Source organism: Muntiacus reevesi, chromosome 5, assembly GCF_963930625.1.
Source record: "Muntiacus reevesi chromosome 5, mMunRee1.1, whole genome shotgun sequence".
Lineage (NCBI taxonomy): Eukaryota > Metazoa > Chordata > Mammalia > Artiodactyla > Cervidae > Muntiacus > Muntiacus reevesi.
In genome coordinates, this window is record NC_089253.1 from 25,318,264 (window position 1) to 25,336,231 (window position 17,968).

Here is a 17,968-nt window from a genome sequence, read left to right on the forward strand (position 1 = left end):
TGTCAAATAGGTGGAGGACCTCTGAGTTGAACACCAAAGCAACCTAATTTGATGAAAACAAGAAACTAGGGTAATGGATAGCCTCTATAAAATTAATGGAGAAGAAACAAGTCTATAAAGAGCTTCATTAAAGTTGTGATAGTTAAGAACTGTGGCAAAGAATTTCAGGCCAAGGATGTCATCAAGGAGTATTTCAAATTTAAGAAATGACAAATAAAAAACTTAATCCTGTTCCTCAAAAAAGAAATTGTAAGATGAATTTAGAAGTGTCCGAAACAAATGAAAACAAAAACACAACATACCAAAATTTATGGGGTGCAACTTATACAGTGCTTAAGGGAAAAAATCAGTGCCTGCTGGGACTTCAGTGGTGGTCCAGTGGCTAAGACTGTGCTCCAGTGCAAGGGGCCCAGGTTTGATCCCTGGTTGGAGAACTAGATCCCAGGTGCTGCAGCTAAGAGTTGCTTGCCGTAACAAAGATTGAAGATTCTGCACGCCACAGCTAAGACCTGGCGCAGCCAAATAAATTAATTTTAGAAATGCCTGCAAATGCCTAACAGAAAACAGGAAAGATCTTAAAACAATAACTATCTTAAGAAACAAGAAAAAGAAGAGCAGCCTAAATGCAAAGAAAACAAGAAATAGAAAAGGCTAGAATGGAAGTAAAATAGAAAGTCAATAGAGAAAATTAATGGCATCTTCCTAGAGAAGAGGAAGTCACTCATTTCCACTCATCTGGTGCTTAGCATTTCCCTGGCACAGAAGCTCAGTAAGTTTTCTGAATAAATAGATTAAAATATAGGGCCCTTTCCTACTTTAAAACTTTATAGTTCTTCAATCAGGCAATGTTACTTGCAAAAAGGAATCAGTACTAAATATTTCTAGCATGCTACAGTGTATGTAATAAAGGTGGGAAATTATATATTTGTATTTGCAGAAGAAACTCTAGAAGATATACAGGAAATTGACAAATGGTTTCCTAAAGTGGAATTTAAGGGAAAGGTTAGATGGAAACAGAATGAAGGTATGACATACGTATATCTGTTTATATTAGTTTTATTTCTTAACCTTGTGAATGTATTACCTTTTGAAAAATAATGTTGTAGGTAACTACATGTTATCTTTAACATATATCATTAAAAATTTGTGCTGAAAAAAAAAAACAGTAATGATTTGAGCTAGTTCTTAGAAATAAATGATCAAATATCCATAATTAAAGTACATGTCCAACTTATACTGTTGGATCTTTTTCCTGTATCCTAATTAGTGGAACTTCAAAGTCAAGCACTTTAAACTAGACTATAACTTACTAGCCTAGAATTTGAAACTGTATCACCAGGAGAAGGCTGTTGCTTCATGAGATGCAGGGGCTTTCTAGATCCTCTTGAATTAGCACAGAGACTGTAGTAGCATGGAGCAGAACTGACAACACTACCTCTGAAACATAGTTTTTAAAATGCTCTGTGTAGCGAGCACACCTAGCACTCAGGTTATAATATCATACTCTTAAGAAAGGGAATCAGGCTCCCTGAAAAAAAGGCTGATTTATGATTGAGGCAGGAAATATATGAGATGAAGAAGCTGAGACATCTTACATGCCAAAAACTAAGGAAGTGCTCAAAACAAAAATTCTATGTTGACTGGAGGTATGTCAGAAGGACACAATGGTCAACTGACAGTTTGCACACTTTTTCTGCTACCTATTTCTCCAGTTGTTCTAGGGAACTGAGTTTCCTGGTCAAGCAGAGGGGTGCCTCATACTATTACTACATTAGTGAAAGTGAAATATCAACATGCTTTCACATAGAAATGTTTCTAACAGAGAGGATACCATCATAAGAACTAGAAAAAGCAGCCCCCCTCTGGATGGAACAATGAACAAACAGCACCTGTTCTTCTGGGGTAAGCCAACAGGGGCTGGATAGGCCCCCACTCACCTCTTGAACTAGACACAACCTGCACCACCACATGCAGTGGACTTGCCTCCACTTGAGGAAAGTCTGCTTAACCCAACAGCACAGAATGAATGAAAAACAGTCGTTTAGTCGTGTCCAACTCTGCAACCCCATGGACTGTAGCCTAGCAGGCTCCTCTGTCCATGGAATTCTCCAGGCCAGATTACTGAAGTGGGTAGCCTTTCCCTTCTCAAGGGGACCTTCCCAACCCAGGGATTGAACCCAGGTCTCCTGCATTGCCGACGGATTCTTTACTGTCTGACCCGCCAGAGCTCAGAGCACATAACTTATCTGGAGAAGGGGGAGGGGAGGCAGACTTTTAATAACTGCTTTTATCACACAGTTAAGTCAGTAGTTACAAAGTAGTTCGAAATTTCTGAAAGGTTATTACTGTTATTTTTTTTCATTTATTTTTATTAGTTGGAGGCTAATTACTTTACAATATTGTAGTGGTTTTTGCCATACATTGACATGAATCAGTCATGGATTTACATGTGCTCCCCATCCTGAACCCCCCTCCCACCTCCCTCCCCATCCCATCCCTCTGGGTCATCCCAGTGCACACGCCCTGAGCACTTGTCTCATGCATCCAATCTGGACTGGCATGGAAGCAACCTAGATGCCCATCAGCAGATGAATGGATAAGAAAGCTATGGTACATATACACAATGGAATATAACTCAGCCATTAAAAAGAATAAATCTGAATCAGTTCTAACGAGATGGATGAAACTGGAGCCCATTATACAGAGTGAAGTAAGCCAGAAAGATAAATACCAATACAGTATACTAATGCATATATATGGAATTTAGAAAGATGGTAACGATAACCCTATATGCAAGTCAGAAAAAGAGACACAGATGTACAAAACAGACTTTTGGACTCTATGGGAGAAGGCAAGGGTGGGATGATCTGAAAGAATAGCACTGAAACATATATATATATATATATATATATTTTTTTTTTTTTTTTTTTTTTTAAACACCTCATTCTTACATAGACAAGTATCCAGTACTTCATTGGAACACTACTGTTCTAAAGGCCCTGGCCAAAAAAATACAACCCCAGGTTGTTTCCAGTCCACTGGGAAAGAACACGTCCTCTAAAAGAGGACACAAATCAGGGCAAGTCAGGGCCTTTGGTAATCTCAGGGCCACCAGCCAGATTCCAAAGAGGGAGCTCAAGTGGTTTTTCTGGGACGCTCTACTTGAATTATTGTTCAGTTAGTCAACACAATAGATCTTCAAAAGAAAACAATTGATCAACATGATAAGGAGGTGACTTCATTCTTTGGACTATATGTCATAATTGTGTTCTGACAGCCTTAACAAAAACAGCCTCAATCATTTGCAGGTATGAGGATAACAATTCTCCACCAGGCTGTTTATTTTTGCTGGAAGACAATAAGAGATTGACAGGCTATAAAGACACTGTTTTTTATTTTTCACTTATGTTTACAGGCTTCACTGCTTGAGTCAAGGTTAGGCTTGTTAAGTGATTAAAGAAAATTTTCGGCATGTATTTATTTTATTCTAGAAGAATAAAGTGCATGAAGAGTTTTCTGGTTTGTTCATAATCTGTCAAAAATTGAGTTATTTTCTTGATGTAATTAACTCACCGGAGGACCTTACCACTTCTGAAAATGCCATATACCTACCTGCTTCTTGAATGTGTCCAAGCACCTGACAGACTTGTCCAGAGCTGAAGCAGCAAGCAACTGACTGCTCTTGAACAACAGCTGCTTTCCTGGGGCTGCAGCTGACTGTGCTAGGAAGCAGCCACGGGGCGAGGCCGCACAGGCAGGTGAAAAAACTTTCTGTTTAAAGACAACATACTCAAATGGCTCTCTGGCATAGCTAATTTCTACTATCATGTATTAGCTTACAGATGATCCCCTAAGCTTAATTTTTTTCTTCTTAAGAGGCTGACTGCAACTGACTTGTTGAGAACGGTGTACAACTTACTTTTAGTAAGATGCTGACTGCACAGGCCGTGGCAACCAATCCACTTCCTATAGCGAAGCTCTTCCTCTTCTGAAGTTCACACTTGATGGTGGCCATCCTGAGGAAAAGCTGCAAAGCCTCTTCTGATTTGGAATTGGTCTGTAGAGAGAGGGGGCATATAGAGAACTCCTGGGCGCTAGTGGGGGAGGAGAAAGGTGCAGTAAAGCGGAGTTACGAGGGAGTGAAGGAAGGAAAAGGGGCTGCTCCGCCAAAACTGAGCCTTACCACTGGGAAAGCCCTTCCTCCCACTTGCCCTCCCCAGCTCCTGGCTCCAGGCTGGAGCCCAGCACCTACCGGGAGTCCACAGGCCCCAGGCCAGAAGGTCCAGGCGCACAGTACCTCGGCCCACCTTCAGACGGACGCGGAGCTGAGCGGCAGGCACGCCAACAGCCCGCAGGGAACACGGAGGCAACGCCAGGAAACAGAAATTCACTCCCACAGCCCCCCATCCTCCCACAGGTGCGCACGACTCCCGCAGCCCGACTCAGGCTGCCCACGCAAGAGGAAGAGGAAGATGGACGAAGCTGGCTGAAGCTCTGAGGAGGACAGCCGCTGGCTGCTGAGGCTGCGTGAGGCGGCGCCCAGCCCGTGCACACCTCACGGGCCGAGGACAACTGGAGCAGGCGCTGAGACACTCGGCTCTGAGGCAGCGCGCCCGCGGCAGGCTGCTGTTTCCGGCTGGCGGGCTTCAGGGGCTCACTGGGCAAGCGCACAGGCTGAAGCAGGCACGCTGAACTGAAAGGCCTCAGCCATCAAACAGATTACTCCTCGCCCAGAATCCATCTACGGGGGAGCCCAGGTAAATTTATTTTTAATGAACCTTGTCTAATTATAGGATAAGGGCTTTTTGAGTCTTGATTCATAAAGTTCCCCTGGAGAATGGAATGGCTACCCACTCCAGTATTCTTGCCTGGAGAATCCCATGGAATCCCATGGATTCCAGAGGAGCCTGGCGGGCTGCAGTCCATGGGATCACAGAGTCACAACTGGGAGGCTAACACTGTCACTTTCACTTCTTCACTGGGAATTTTTCACCAGGGCTGTGGGAGAATCTCAGGGCTACTTTTTACCACCCACAAATATGAGCTGAAGTGAAGTAGAAAAAAATTTTAAACCCTCTATGCAAGAGATTTTTTAAATGAGATGCAAAGCTAAGACTTCGATCAGGGCCGTGTTAAATGGTAACCATAGACACAACTGATAACCATTTCTACAACTCATTATTTATGAAGTCTGCTAAATGTAGAATCTAATAAAATCCCCCTCTCATTCCTTACTTCTCCCACCACATTCTACTCGACTGTTTTCTAACTCACTTATGAATCCTAAACATAAAACACATCTGACAAATTCTTTTACAAAATGTAGAGCAATGTTTCTCAACCTTTTTCATTATCTTTCCTTCAAAAGCTTTCTCAGACATTATCCCTAATTGTTCAGCTCCCTCACCCATCCCAAATTAAATATTACAGAATGAGGTTTTTGTCTGGTAGGATTGAGCTTTGGCGATTCAAACCTTTGTAACAGCACAGATTTTTTTCACCCACCTCCCACCCAAGAACCAATTTTTACCCCTTGGGACAATAATGGTCCAGTTGAGAACACACAATGTAGAGCAATTTTATTCCCTAGAATACTCCCTGTAGAAAGTACATTGCAGCCTTTTTGATCTCTGCAAGGTTTTCCTAAAATGAAGTTTTAATTTGGTATATAAGAGGAACTTTAAAAAAAGACAAAACCCACATTAGACTCCCCTCCTCTCCCTCGAAATGAAACTCTCACTCATGACCATATTTTGTACATTCAAGGGAAGAGGTGGAAAAAAAAGGAAAGAGAACGAAATAATGGCAAGCTAACCATATTCAGCAGTAGATGACTGAAAGCTACCAAACAGCAAGAATAACAAGAGGGAACCGTAACTCTCTGACCAAACAGGTTTGCCTCCGCTAGAGCCAGGTAAGTCCTCAGGGCCTGTGTATATGCCTTCTGATTTTCCCACTGGTCCTGTCCTAGTCTAATCTATAAATTACCTTGGTCCTAATTTGTCAGTTTTTGTTTCATTGTCTATTTCCTATAGCTGCCTTAAATTCTTTTTGGAAATCAAGGAAATATATATTTTTGTATGAAGCACATGTACTCCTAACATCGGACACCAAGGAGGAGCTACCAATTGACTGTTTCAAGCATCCATCAATAACCAGTTAGATGGTCGCTCAGTCGTGTCCGACTCTTTGCGACCCACAGGCTGTAGTCCCCCAGGCTCCTCCATCCATGGGATTCTCCAGGCAAGAATGCTGGAGTGGGCTGCCATTTCCTTCTCCAAGCAGTTAGATGAGGTACCCTAAATACTCACTGTGAGATACTTGAAGGTGGAAATCATGTCATACTGACCTCATAACCATAATACAGCAAGCAGAGTGGTAGTTTGCTAAATTAATAACCTGGTCTAAACTCCCTGTGTGGTATTTCAATAGTAGGACCAAATCAACTATTTGAGTTTATATTAATTGGTATAATACTTGGAGGGTGAAGATATTTCATTTAATTTTTTTATGCCATAAAGTTTTATTTCTATTTTCCTTCTTATATACATTGATATTAATTGTAATGATTATATGTAAATGCATGAAGTTACTGAAGCAATATAAAGTAAATAGGCTGATGCCCTAATGGAAGAAAGCACAAGATGAAATTTCAATACTAGAAATCCCATTGTTTTATGAGAAGAATCATAAGTTCTGTATTAAATGGATTATTATACATATTCTAATAAACCTGAAGCCAACTTTTACATATATGACATACGTTGGAAGTATAAGTTACATTTGTACAGGTTGAGCCCATTAGAATAGAGCTATAAGAGATTCCTAAAGGGGAGAAATTCCTTTACCATTTCCTTTTTCTAGTCTTGAGACACTGGAGTTATGTCATAGGTCCAATATTCTTTTTATTTTTTACAGATCAGGTGAGAATACTTTCAAAATATAAAACATACAGTCTACTATCTTCTGTTCTCAAAAACATGGAACATTACAAAGTTTTAAAATCTCAGATCTTTTTGGACATTCCAAAGTGTGCTTGCACTCTTCTTTAAAAGGGCCTCCTCCTCAGAATTCAAGTTAACTTTCACAACATCTGAGACACCATTTCGTCCCAAGACACAAGGGATACTGAGAAAGATTTCTTCTTTTATTCCATATGAGCCCTAAAAGGCAAAATTAGTTTATTATTCAGTAATGTGATATGGAAAAGCTGCTATGCAAGAGAGCTTCAGAATTAGAATATACAGAGAGAATATGGAACTCAAGAAGAATCACTGAGGGCCGTGGAGAGACCACCACCAAAAGCATCCTAATGTCTAGTGACCACGTATGAACTTGTGTTTAATGACACGAAGAACATCCCAGAGGACCTCAAAGGAGCCAAGAAAGGCAATGTCTACTTTACCCCTAACCTTTCTCATATTTCTATCTAAGGGAAAGGACATCATGCAGTCTGATGAAGGACTATGCAGCCTATGAGATCAAGCAGCCTGTGTTTGTTTTTTGGTGTAAAATAAGAGAACAGTGAAGCAGGAAGTAGCTAGAAAGACTCTGCTCTGCATAATCTCTACACCAGGGGATGCCATTAAGTTTGGACAACAGGTGCTAACAGGTGGCTTCTCAAGTTTCCAGAGGAGAGCCTAAGGTTACAAGGTCCTCTCACATGCCCAGCAGGGTTTATGTAATTTCCCTGCCAGTCACTCACGGAAGGCACCCCTGCTCTCTTGGCTGGCACTGGACTTCTATCCAGGTCCTTCCATGACGGACAGGGCCAGGGAATAGGTGCAGCCATGGCCACCACCCTATCCCGGGGCCATGGAACCTTCCATCAGCAACCCTGATGTTCTCTCCAACCCTGGAGATAGTCAAGGCCACAGAGGCAGCTGCCGGAGCCTACTACAACCTGGGTAACTCACATGATGCCTACATGACCACACACCAGCCTACACCTCCTCCCTGGAAGATAAGAAGACTCAGAAGATCTCTCACACCTCTCTGCCTCCCACTACCCATTGCATTTTCCTACCTCACCCCTTGGGGTTGAACGTGGGGTTGGAGGCGGCAATGGGAAAGTCTTGTTCTTCCTCCAGATCTGACTGTAAAGTTGCCAGGAACTAGCACAGAGCAAGGGAAAGGCTCCTTGACTCTGGAGTGGTGCCTCCCAGCTTCCCCTGATAGTTCACAGTCCACTGGCACTACTCAACCAAGTCTCCCTCTTACTATCTCTGGGGCTCCCCTCAGGAGCTCAGTGTCCTGTTTTATTCTAGTGGTCCACAGAAGGACTCCCTGTCCATCTCCTCCACTGCAGTCCAACTGCTTCATTTTGGTAGCCACTTGATACCCAACCTCATGATCTCCTCAGACTAGTTACATGTCTTCTCCTGGCAGGGTTCCCTACCAGGCTCTACTGACATTCACTTCACTCTGGTCTAAGCCTAGCCACGGAAGGCCATTGACCCACCAGACTATCAGTGCACATTCCCTTCCAGTCACATTCCAGCTCCAGTTACACTTACCTCCTCCCACTCCCCTCTTCTGTCCTTGGTCCTTCTGGTGCTACCTCTGTGTAGCACAATGCCTTTTGGAGCTTGAACATGAGCTGCAGGGGTTGGTTGAGTGGCATCAGGAACAAGGCTAGTGTGGCTGGAGCAGAAGCCACTCTCCTTCCCTGCTAGTAATTCAGGAATTTGTTCCCTCTACTTTCACTGTATCTCTTCCTACTAGAAGGGACTTCTTAGAACTGGAAATGCATGTCCATCCCACTTAGGGGCTGCTGGATGGACTGGAAACAAGGGCCCTACCGTGACCTATCCTTGCATGGGGACCGTGACCTGCTGCCAGCCCCTCAGCCTACCCTCTTTCCCTTTAAGCGTCAGGCCTGGCTGGCAATATGACCCCTGGATGCACTGAAATTTGCTTCCTTTTCTCCTAGACTGGCCACGAAATGAGGAAATGGCTATTTAAAGAGAATTCTCTATTTATTGACAAAAAATCAAGTTAATATAGTAATATTAAATAAACTCTATTGCCAACTTTATTTGCTGAAAATGTGAAGTAATAAAAATGAACTGGGACAAAAGAATAAGAGCATACAAATGATTCTGTTCTTAATGTCAAATGTTTAAGTATCTCCTATAAAATATAACTCATCTATTGATTTGTTCAGTAATGACTAAGAAATTCCCATATTACTCAATCTCTTTTTGAGGAGCCTTCATTTGATACCTAACTCTTCTTCAGGAGCCCTCTAGAGGTAATTGCTTAGTCAGGAACAGTATGTGAAATCCACTGAATACTCCTCACTGTCTCTTCCAAATTATTAATCCCTTGCCCTCTTAAAAAAATTCCCCCTATTTTTTGAGGCTCATCTTATTTAGCTCTTTCTTTCTAATCACCATCTCCAAACCTATTGAGTATTCCTGTTATTCATAAAAGACTCTTAACACCTAATAATCTTCCCTCTCAGCTTCTGCCCTTATCCTTGGTGATGTCATTGTCCATGTGGATAAATCAACCAATTCCCTTTCTTTCCAATTTCTTGTATTCTTTCTTTAGTTCACGAGACCTTCTCTTCCCACCCTAAGTATCCCACTCTGAACTTTGTTATGAGATTCCTCCAACTTAAGATTCATTTCTTGGGTCCATTCTGTAACCCTTTTGCCGTACTCTAAGACCCTCTGCCTATTTTAATTTTTAGCTTTTATAAATATTTCTTAAATCTTTATTAATCATTTTCTTTTGTAATTTATTCATTTGTATGTATATAACATGTAAGGGCAAAGGTCTTGAATTTGACTGTGACCCTTTAGTAGAAGGTCAAACTCATTTTTAACATGTGTAGAAACCAAAACTATCTATATCTCTGTCTTCCTTTCTCTCCCTCTTTTAACACTCCTGAAATAAAACCCAAACCCCAATGACTTCAGCTATTTCTCCATTCCTGCACTCAGATCCCTAGAGAAAATGACACAACAAAGTTGTTAACATGTTAAAATTAATGCTTATCAATTTCAAATGAGTCCACTTGACAGTAATTCTGCCTTGAATCTGCTTACTTTTATTTTTTATTATCTACAACAGTAATTTCAAATCTTCTCAAACATCTGACTTTTCTCTATCTCCCTTGACTTTCAGCAGATGATTTTGTCTCCTTTCATTAAAAAGATAGAAATCATCAGATGCTTCCAATGCCAAACTTACAAATCTATGATTCACTATCTGTTTTCTTTGTTATCCCCTATTAAAACAAATATCTGTCCCTCCTCCTTCCTAGGGCTAATATCTTCACAAATGCTCTGCTTATTAACCAACCCTCTCTGCTTGTTATTTCTATCTCCAGTATCCTCTTTACATCTTACCTTTTAGAAGAAAAAAACTTGCCTTGCCTTGATTTCCCCCCCCCAATTATTGCTCTATTTTCACAGTCACTTACCTCAAAAGAGCTGTTTACACTGGCTTTTGGGCTTCCCTAGTAGCTCAGATGGTAAAGAACCTGCCCGCAATGCAGGAGATCTGGGTTCAATCCCTGGGTCAGGAAGATCCCCTGAGGAAAGGAATGGCTACCCACTCCAGTATTCTTGCCTAGAGAATTTCATGGACAGAGGAGCCTGGCGGGCTACAGTCTATGGGGTGGCAAAGAGTTGGACACGACTGAGCGACTTTCACACTGACTTTAATTTCCCCAGCTACTTAAGAGGTTCTGTCAGGTGGAAATGATTTTGCTTCCCAAGGGACATTTGGTAATGTCTGGAGACATTTTTGATTGTCAAAATTGCTTTGTACTGGCATCTAATGAGTACAGGCCAGGGATGCTGCTAACATCCCACAACACAAAGGTCATCCCCAACAATGAAGAATTACCTGGTCTGAAAGTCAATACTGCTGAAGTTAAGATGACCCTGGTGTTCTCCAATTAGACTTTTTCATTCCTATTACTTTATTAAACATCTCCTGCTAAGGCTTTCAATGACATATGTCACTTTATCCTCCTGGTATTTTCAAACCCTCATTTTACATGACTTCACATCAATCAACAACAGAAAACCAATCCTTCATCTTTAAGGCACCCTCCTTTCACTTGGTTACCATGATTTTGTGTCTTTTAACTCTGGCCACCACTTAGTCACCTCGTGGACTCACACTATAAACTCAGCTTTCAAAACTGAAATTCCTCAAGACTCAATCTGTCTTGTCACTTTATACTCTCTCCTCAAGCAAGCTCATTGAAATTCATGATTTCAGTTACTATGTGTAAGGGATATCTATTGTCTTTGCCTGTCAAGTATCTCTCTTTTTTTTTTTGACAGAACCTCTTTTTTCCTTTCGGTAACCTCCTCTCCCCGACTGACAAGTATCATGGGAATGGACAAGTGATCCCAAAAAGGCCAATTATCAAGAAATTAATATGGGTAATGGAGAGGCAGGGTACTGATACTATCGGCTCTAAGCATGCAGCTGATGGGAACCATCTTTGTTGCTCCATGAAAAATGTCCACAGGATATTAACGCCAACAAGAGTGAAAAGATGAGCAAAGATTGTGGAGAGAAAAAAATAGCTCTAATGATACAATTTGAGCATGTGGTTCAGGCCTCCTTGGCATTTCAGTTACATGAATCAACATATCTTCTTTTGCCTAAGCTAGTTTGAGTTGTCTTCTGTGGCTTACTGTTTTCATGCTGATGATGCTCACATTTATAACTGCAACCCAAAACTCTTTTATGAATTCCAGAAGCTTGTACCCAACTGCCTATTTTCTCTCAGACATTACCAAGGCACCTCAAATTCAGTTTCTCCCTAATTGCAAACATGATCTTCAAATATGATTCTCTTTGAATATGCCCTCCCTCAGTGGATTATACTACCATTTAACTGTGCAAAACAAAAACCTAACAATGACCTTTGTCTCCCTCATTTTCAACCTCACTCCATTACCAAGACCTATGAATTTTACCTCTTAAATACAGTGTATCTCAAATTTGTCCCTATCTCTTCATCTCTACTACTACTTTTTTCCTGTAATACACAGCCTCTTCTCAAGTTTACTCACCTATACTCTTGTCCCCTTCAAATCTGTTCTGTCCATCACAACCCCAGGAATCTTTTCAACAACAAAAACAAAGACTGTAAAACCAGTCCCTTTCTTAAGTTCTTTGGTGGATTTCCATAGCTCTTATGGTAAGGACCCAAACCCCTTTATAAGATTTATAAGACTTTCAGTGGCCCAACCCTGCCTACTTCCCCCAGCCTTATCATACACCTCCCTTTGTTCCCTTTGCTCTGTGCATTTCAATAACTGACCTTTTTTTCCTTCCAGATTCTCAAGTGCCCTCTTTTTATATCTACCTCAGGTCCCCTTCACATGTGTTCCTCCCTCTGCTTGGAATATTAGTCCAGCCTTCCAAATTAACTCCTACTCATTATTCAGATTAGGTCACATTTTACTTCCTTAGAAAATCTTGCCTGCCTGTACCAAGAATGCCCCCTCCCCAGAGCAGTTAAATTCTTTTCTGGTAAACTCTAAGAACTTCATAGTTTGTCATCATGGCACTTAACAAAATGTGTTATTATTTGCCTTTGTAACTGTTTTATTAAGTTGCTATCTTTCATTAAACTCTGTAAGGTCAGGCTCTCTATTTTGTTCACCAATATATTCTCAACATTTTGTGTAATGCCTGGCACACAGTAAGGACTCAGTGTTATTAAAAGAATGATAAGTGAAGATTCTATTTAAGCCTACCTTCACCATAGTGGAAACTGGATGCACTCTCCTAAGATTTTTCAAAATTGATTTTACCAGATCTGTCACAGACAGTCCAATACCCCAAGAGGTATACCCCTTCAGCTTGATAATCTCATAGGCACTACAGTTGTGGAAAATAAGAAAATCAAATTCATGAGAATTGATTCAGAGAGAACATATTTTTCAAGCATCCATTCTAAAGCAACCTACATGTCAATAACACTCTTAAAATTTTCTTAGAGATCTTTTCTTGAAATTATCTCTGAATAGGCAATAAAAATGTCTATATTATTCTCATAAACTTCATTATTCACTGTAAGTAGTAATTTACCCTTTGTTTACCATAAAGGTAGAGTACTAGGTCATTTATGACACTCGAAATGAAACTTAGCTTCAAATTTTTGTATTTTTGCTTAAATATCCAAACATAGAATCTGATCACCTTGAAAGTTAGCATATATATCTTGCTGACCACATAAAATTCTTAAGGTGTCAATGTAAGTTTAAACTTTATATAATTATAAGATAAGTTACATATTTCCCCTAAGGATACATTATTAAATCAGTAATACATTAAAGCATGGAGAAATGTTTTGATATTTTTTCAAAGGAAAATAGCATAATCCTAAATATTATATAATTTCTTATCTCAGGCTTGTAAAAAACATAATGTATTTTTATAGGAACTTTAGAATTATATCAATCCAGCAAATTATTACGTGACTATTTTTGAGTAACAGGCTTACAGGTGACCTCTTTTTATGCTTATGAATTTTCTTATTTTCTGTAATAAATATGTATTTTATTTTTGCATTGCCACAAATAGCAATCTTGAGTTTGGATTGACAGTAAAACTTAAAGGACAAAGAGGTTTTAACTTAGCTCAGATTTTATATATTTTTGAGAAAAGGATCCAGGACAAGAAACGCAGAATATCCAGCATCATTATTTGTATCAGGGGTTCTTGCAACCACCTAGGCACAGTTTCAAGGCTCCAGGACTGCACACAACACACTCAGTAGCAAATGGATCAGCTCAACATGGACTATACTTATTATGCTGTCCTGTGATTTGACTATCAATCCAAAACCAGGGCACTATTAGAGGCCATGAAGATTGGTATCAAAATTAAGATTAACTTTCAGACTCAATATAACCAAGACTCTGTGGGGTAAGTAAAAAAAAGGAAAGGAAATTTAGCCGAGTGACTGACTGACTGGTGGTGTTTAGAGTTGAAGAAACCTAAGCGTTAGGTAACTGAGAACAAATCTTAATAGTGGAATCTGGAGAAGAGGGTTAAGAAGAAAATGGCTAAGAACTAATTCTTTAGTTGTTGTTAACCATCCTAATGAAATTAAAACTGCTGATATAAAAGGGAGAATCAAGAAAAAGCCGTTTTAAGGCAGGTATTTTAAGACAAAACCTGACCCATATTGTAAAGTAAATGCTCCATTCAGAAACTGGAAGGACATTCTATTGAATCATGTTGTCACTTCTCTGCAATTGTTAGTTAGGCACTGAAAAATTAGAGGCTATTAAGAGTTGGGTTGTTTTTAAGGAAAGTACTAGCAGTATCCTGAGGAGTCTTTATAACTATAGATCCTTTGCTAAATGAAAAAGGGGTAAATAATTTAATTTTGGACACTGCATTGTTAAGGACTAACTGGAATGAGTACTGATCTGTAATGTGTTGCAGTATTTGGTATTCAAATCACACACGACTTCAGTGGAAAATGTGATCTTAATCACTATTCCGTTATAGCAACAGTCTTTCAAATGAAAAAGAAACTAACAGTCCCTGTAGTACAATTATCAGGGACTGGACAGACAAAAGTCCAACAATGTGACATCCCTATAAAGACCGGCTACTCCATGACATCTGGAAACCAATCTTGGCTAAAACACGTTCCTTAGTGTCTAGGTTATAGTTGTCCTGCCAGATCAGATAGATTCCTGCATTTATTGGGAAACAGCTCCCAATGGGAAATATATAGTAGATGGGAGAAAGGGACATTTTTGCTGAGAATAATGTGAAATGATTCTGTAATATTAACATACGTTTCATTTGGTAGGCATTAATTTAATCTCTTATCCAAAGCTATATGGCATAACAAATGTTTGTAGGTCCTCTTAAGAAAATTTAAGAAAATGAAACATACCACTAACAACCATCAAAGAAAAAATATTTTGGGATATTAACCTGAAATTTCCAATTGATGTGGGAATAGTTTGACCAGAAGAGGAAATAAGGTTGGTTCAGAGAAACTGAACACACAATTAAACGCAGGTATCAAATAACTTTAATAAGGTACAAATGATGGTAAACAAAAGGGAAAAATAAAATAGTCCAATTAATTAAGAATTATCAAAACATCTGGTGAGGGATTTTGGTTACCTATTTGTTCTTATGCATTCTCGTGATTATAGGTATACAAAGCTTGTTTTTTTCTATGTATAAAATATTAGGACATGTTTGTCATAAGAATTATGAGCAATATATAACACAAAGATAACCACGCAGGTCATGACAAGCTATCAAGGTAAAGGGTTAACTGTAGGTATGAATCTTTTCCAAAAAGGTAGGAGTATATGGAAAGATGACTTTGAGTATGCTTTTTCACAAAACAGTTGTCTAAGTTTAAAAACCTAGGTGGCTCAGATAGTAAAGATTCTGCCTGCAGTGTGGGAGACCTGGATTTGATTCCTGGGTTGGGAAGATACCCTGGAGAAGGGAATGGCTACCCACTCCAGTATTCTTGCCTGGAGAATTCCATGGACAGAGGAGCCTGGAGGGCTACAGTCCACAGGGTCACAAAGAGTTGGACATGACTGAGCAACTTCCTTCAAGTACTGGAGGGTTCTAGGAAGATGCAGAGTAGGAAGCACCAGGAATCTATCTCTCCACCTAGACAATAAATGCAATGCCAGACTCTGTCTGATATAACTTTTGGGGAAGCTCTGGAGTCTTCTGCAAGCTTGAAACTTCCAAGGGAAGGCTTGTATATTAAATTGTGGTTAATTTCAGCTCTTAGCACAGGAGCGGCTGTTCACATGTACCCAAAGCAGCTTGTGCACAGCCTGTGAAAAGAACTCTTTTCTTCAAATATCAGAGATACGTTTTCTAATGAATGATTACTGCTTCTGATAATAGAGGTGGAGACAAAGAAGGCAAAGTCATTATTGTTACATTTCCCCACAACTGTTGCAAGCTTCTCCCCTTTTGACTAAGGTGGCCTCTAGGGAATGTAAAGAGCAAGTAAGTACCCTTTTCCTCTTCCCCTAATATTTCTTTTTTCCCACTGGGAGCCAGACACTGAAGACCAGAATATACAAAACCAATTGCATGTTTTGAGGAAATTAGAAAGTAACCACCTATGTGCACAGGCTTAGAAACAACATCAAAGACCATAAGATTACAACTCAGGCTGATCCTTGGCACAGAAACAGCTTTCAACAATCAAAAAACAAAAGCAATACCAACAAGAACAAAAACTGGTAAACCCTGGGGACTGGATACATTCTGATTTCTAAAGTTGCCACATTATTAGATTCAAACATCTTGGTTTTCAACAACAAAAAATCACAAGGTATACAAAGATACATCAAAGTACAGCCCATTCAAAGGAAAAAATGAATCAACAGAAACTGTCCCTGGTGGCGGGGGTGGGGGACTGATGGCAGATATACTGGACAAAGACTTTAAAACAGCTGTCTTAAAGATGCTCAAAAAACTAAAGGAAGCTATAGTGAAAGTCAAGAAAATGATGACTGAACAACATGGAAATACCAATAAAGAAACATAAAACCTAAAAATAAACCCCAGGCCCAAATCCTAGAACTGAAAAGTACAATAAGTGAAATGAAAAAAAAATCACTAGATGGATTAAACAACAGATTTGAGCAGGCAGAAGACAGAATCAGTAAACGTAAAGATAGGACAATGCAAATAACAGACTGAGACACAGAAAGAAAAAAGATTGAGGAAAAGTGAAAAATAAGATCATCAGCTGATTTCTCACCAGAAACTTTGGAAGCCAGAAAGTAGTGGGTAGATATATTTAAACTGTTAAAAAAGAAAACAAATGTCAACCAAGAATCTTCTATCTGGCAAAACTATTTTTAACAAACACATGAAAAGATGCTCAACATCACTCATTGTCAGAGAAATGCAAATCAAAACCACAATGAGGTACCATTACACGCCAGTCAGGATGGCTGCTCTCCAAAAGTCTACAAGTAATAAATGCTGGAGAGGGTGTGGAGAAAAGGGAACCCTCTTACACTGTTAGTGGGAATGCAAACTAGTACAGCCACTATGGAAAACAGTGTGGAGATTTCTTAAAAAACTGGAATTAGAACTACCATATGACCCAGCAATACCACTTCTGGGCATACACACTGAGGAATCTAGATCTGAAAGAGACACGTGCACCCCAATGTTCATCGCAGCACTGTTTATAATAGCCAGGACATGGAAGCAACCTAGATGCCCATCAGCAGATGAATGGATAAGGAAGCTGTGGTACATATACACCATGGAATATTACTCAGCCGTTAAAAAGAATTCATTTGAATCAGTTCTAATGAGATGGATGAAACTGGAGCCCATTTTACAGAGTGAAGTAAGCCAGAAAGATAAAGAACATTACAGTGTACTAACACATATATACGGAATTTAGAAAGATGGTAACGATGGCCCTATATGCAGGGCAGAAGAAGAGACGCAGAAGTATAGAACAGACTTTTGAACTCTGTGGGAGAAGGTGAGGGTGGGATGTTTCGAAAGAACAGCATGTATATTATCTGTGGTGAAACAGACCACCAGCCCAGGTGGGAGGCATGAGTCAAGTGCTTGGGCCTGGTGGGCTGGGAAGACCCAGAGGAATCGGGTGGAGAGGGAGGTGGGATGGGGGACCAGGATGGGGAATACGTGTAACTCTATGGCTGATTCATATCAATGTATGACAAAACCCACTGAAAAATAAAAATAAATAAATAAATAAACAAAACAAAAAAAAAATTAAAAGTGAGGAAAAAATTAAGACATTGTGAAAGAAACAAAAGCTAAGGGAGTTCATCACCACTAAACCTGCCCTGCAAGAATTACTCAAGACAGTACTGCAGGGAGAAATAAATAGTAATTTTAAGTCATGTGAAAAAATAAAGATCTCAATAAAGGTAAATGCATGGATATTTATAAAAGTTAGTAATATGGTAACAATAGTTTC

General features: G+C 39.8%; 1 protein-coding gene across 3 annotated transcripts in view; it reads right to left on the reverse strand.

The window, feature by feature from the left end:
- Window positions 1-2,946: 2,946 nt before the first annotated feature.
- LOC136168730 (L-lactate dehydrogenase C chain) overlaps window positions 2,947-17,968 on the reverse strand; it is a 37,805-nt gene continuing 22,783 nt past the window's right edge. Inside the window, exons 7-8 of one of the 3 annotated variants that reach the window (XM_065936423.1) lie at window positions 3,920-4,057; window positions 2,947-3,348 (exon numbers count right to left, since the gene is read on the reverse strand). In XM_065936423.1, coding sequence (XP_065792495.1) covers window positions 3,967-4,057 — 91 coding nt within the window. In that variant the 3' untranslated portion in view covers window positions 2,947-3,348; window positions 3,920-3,966. Of the gene's footprint in view, window positions 3,349-3,919; window positions 4,058-6,808; window positions 7,164-12,737; window positions 12,862-17,968 lie in introns of those variants that run through there. The other 2 variants (XM_065936422.1, XM_065936424.1) reach the window with 2 other exon arrangements.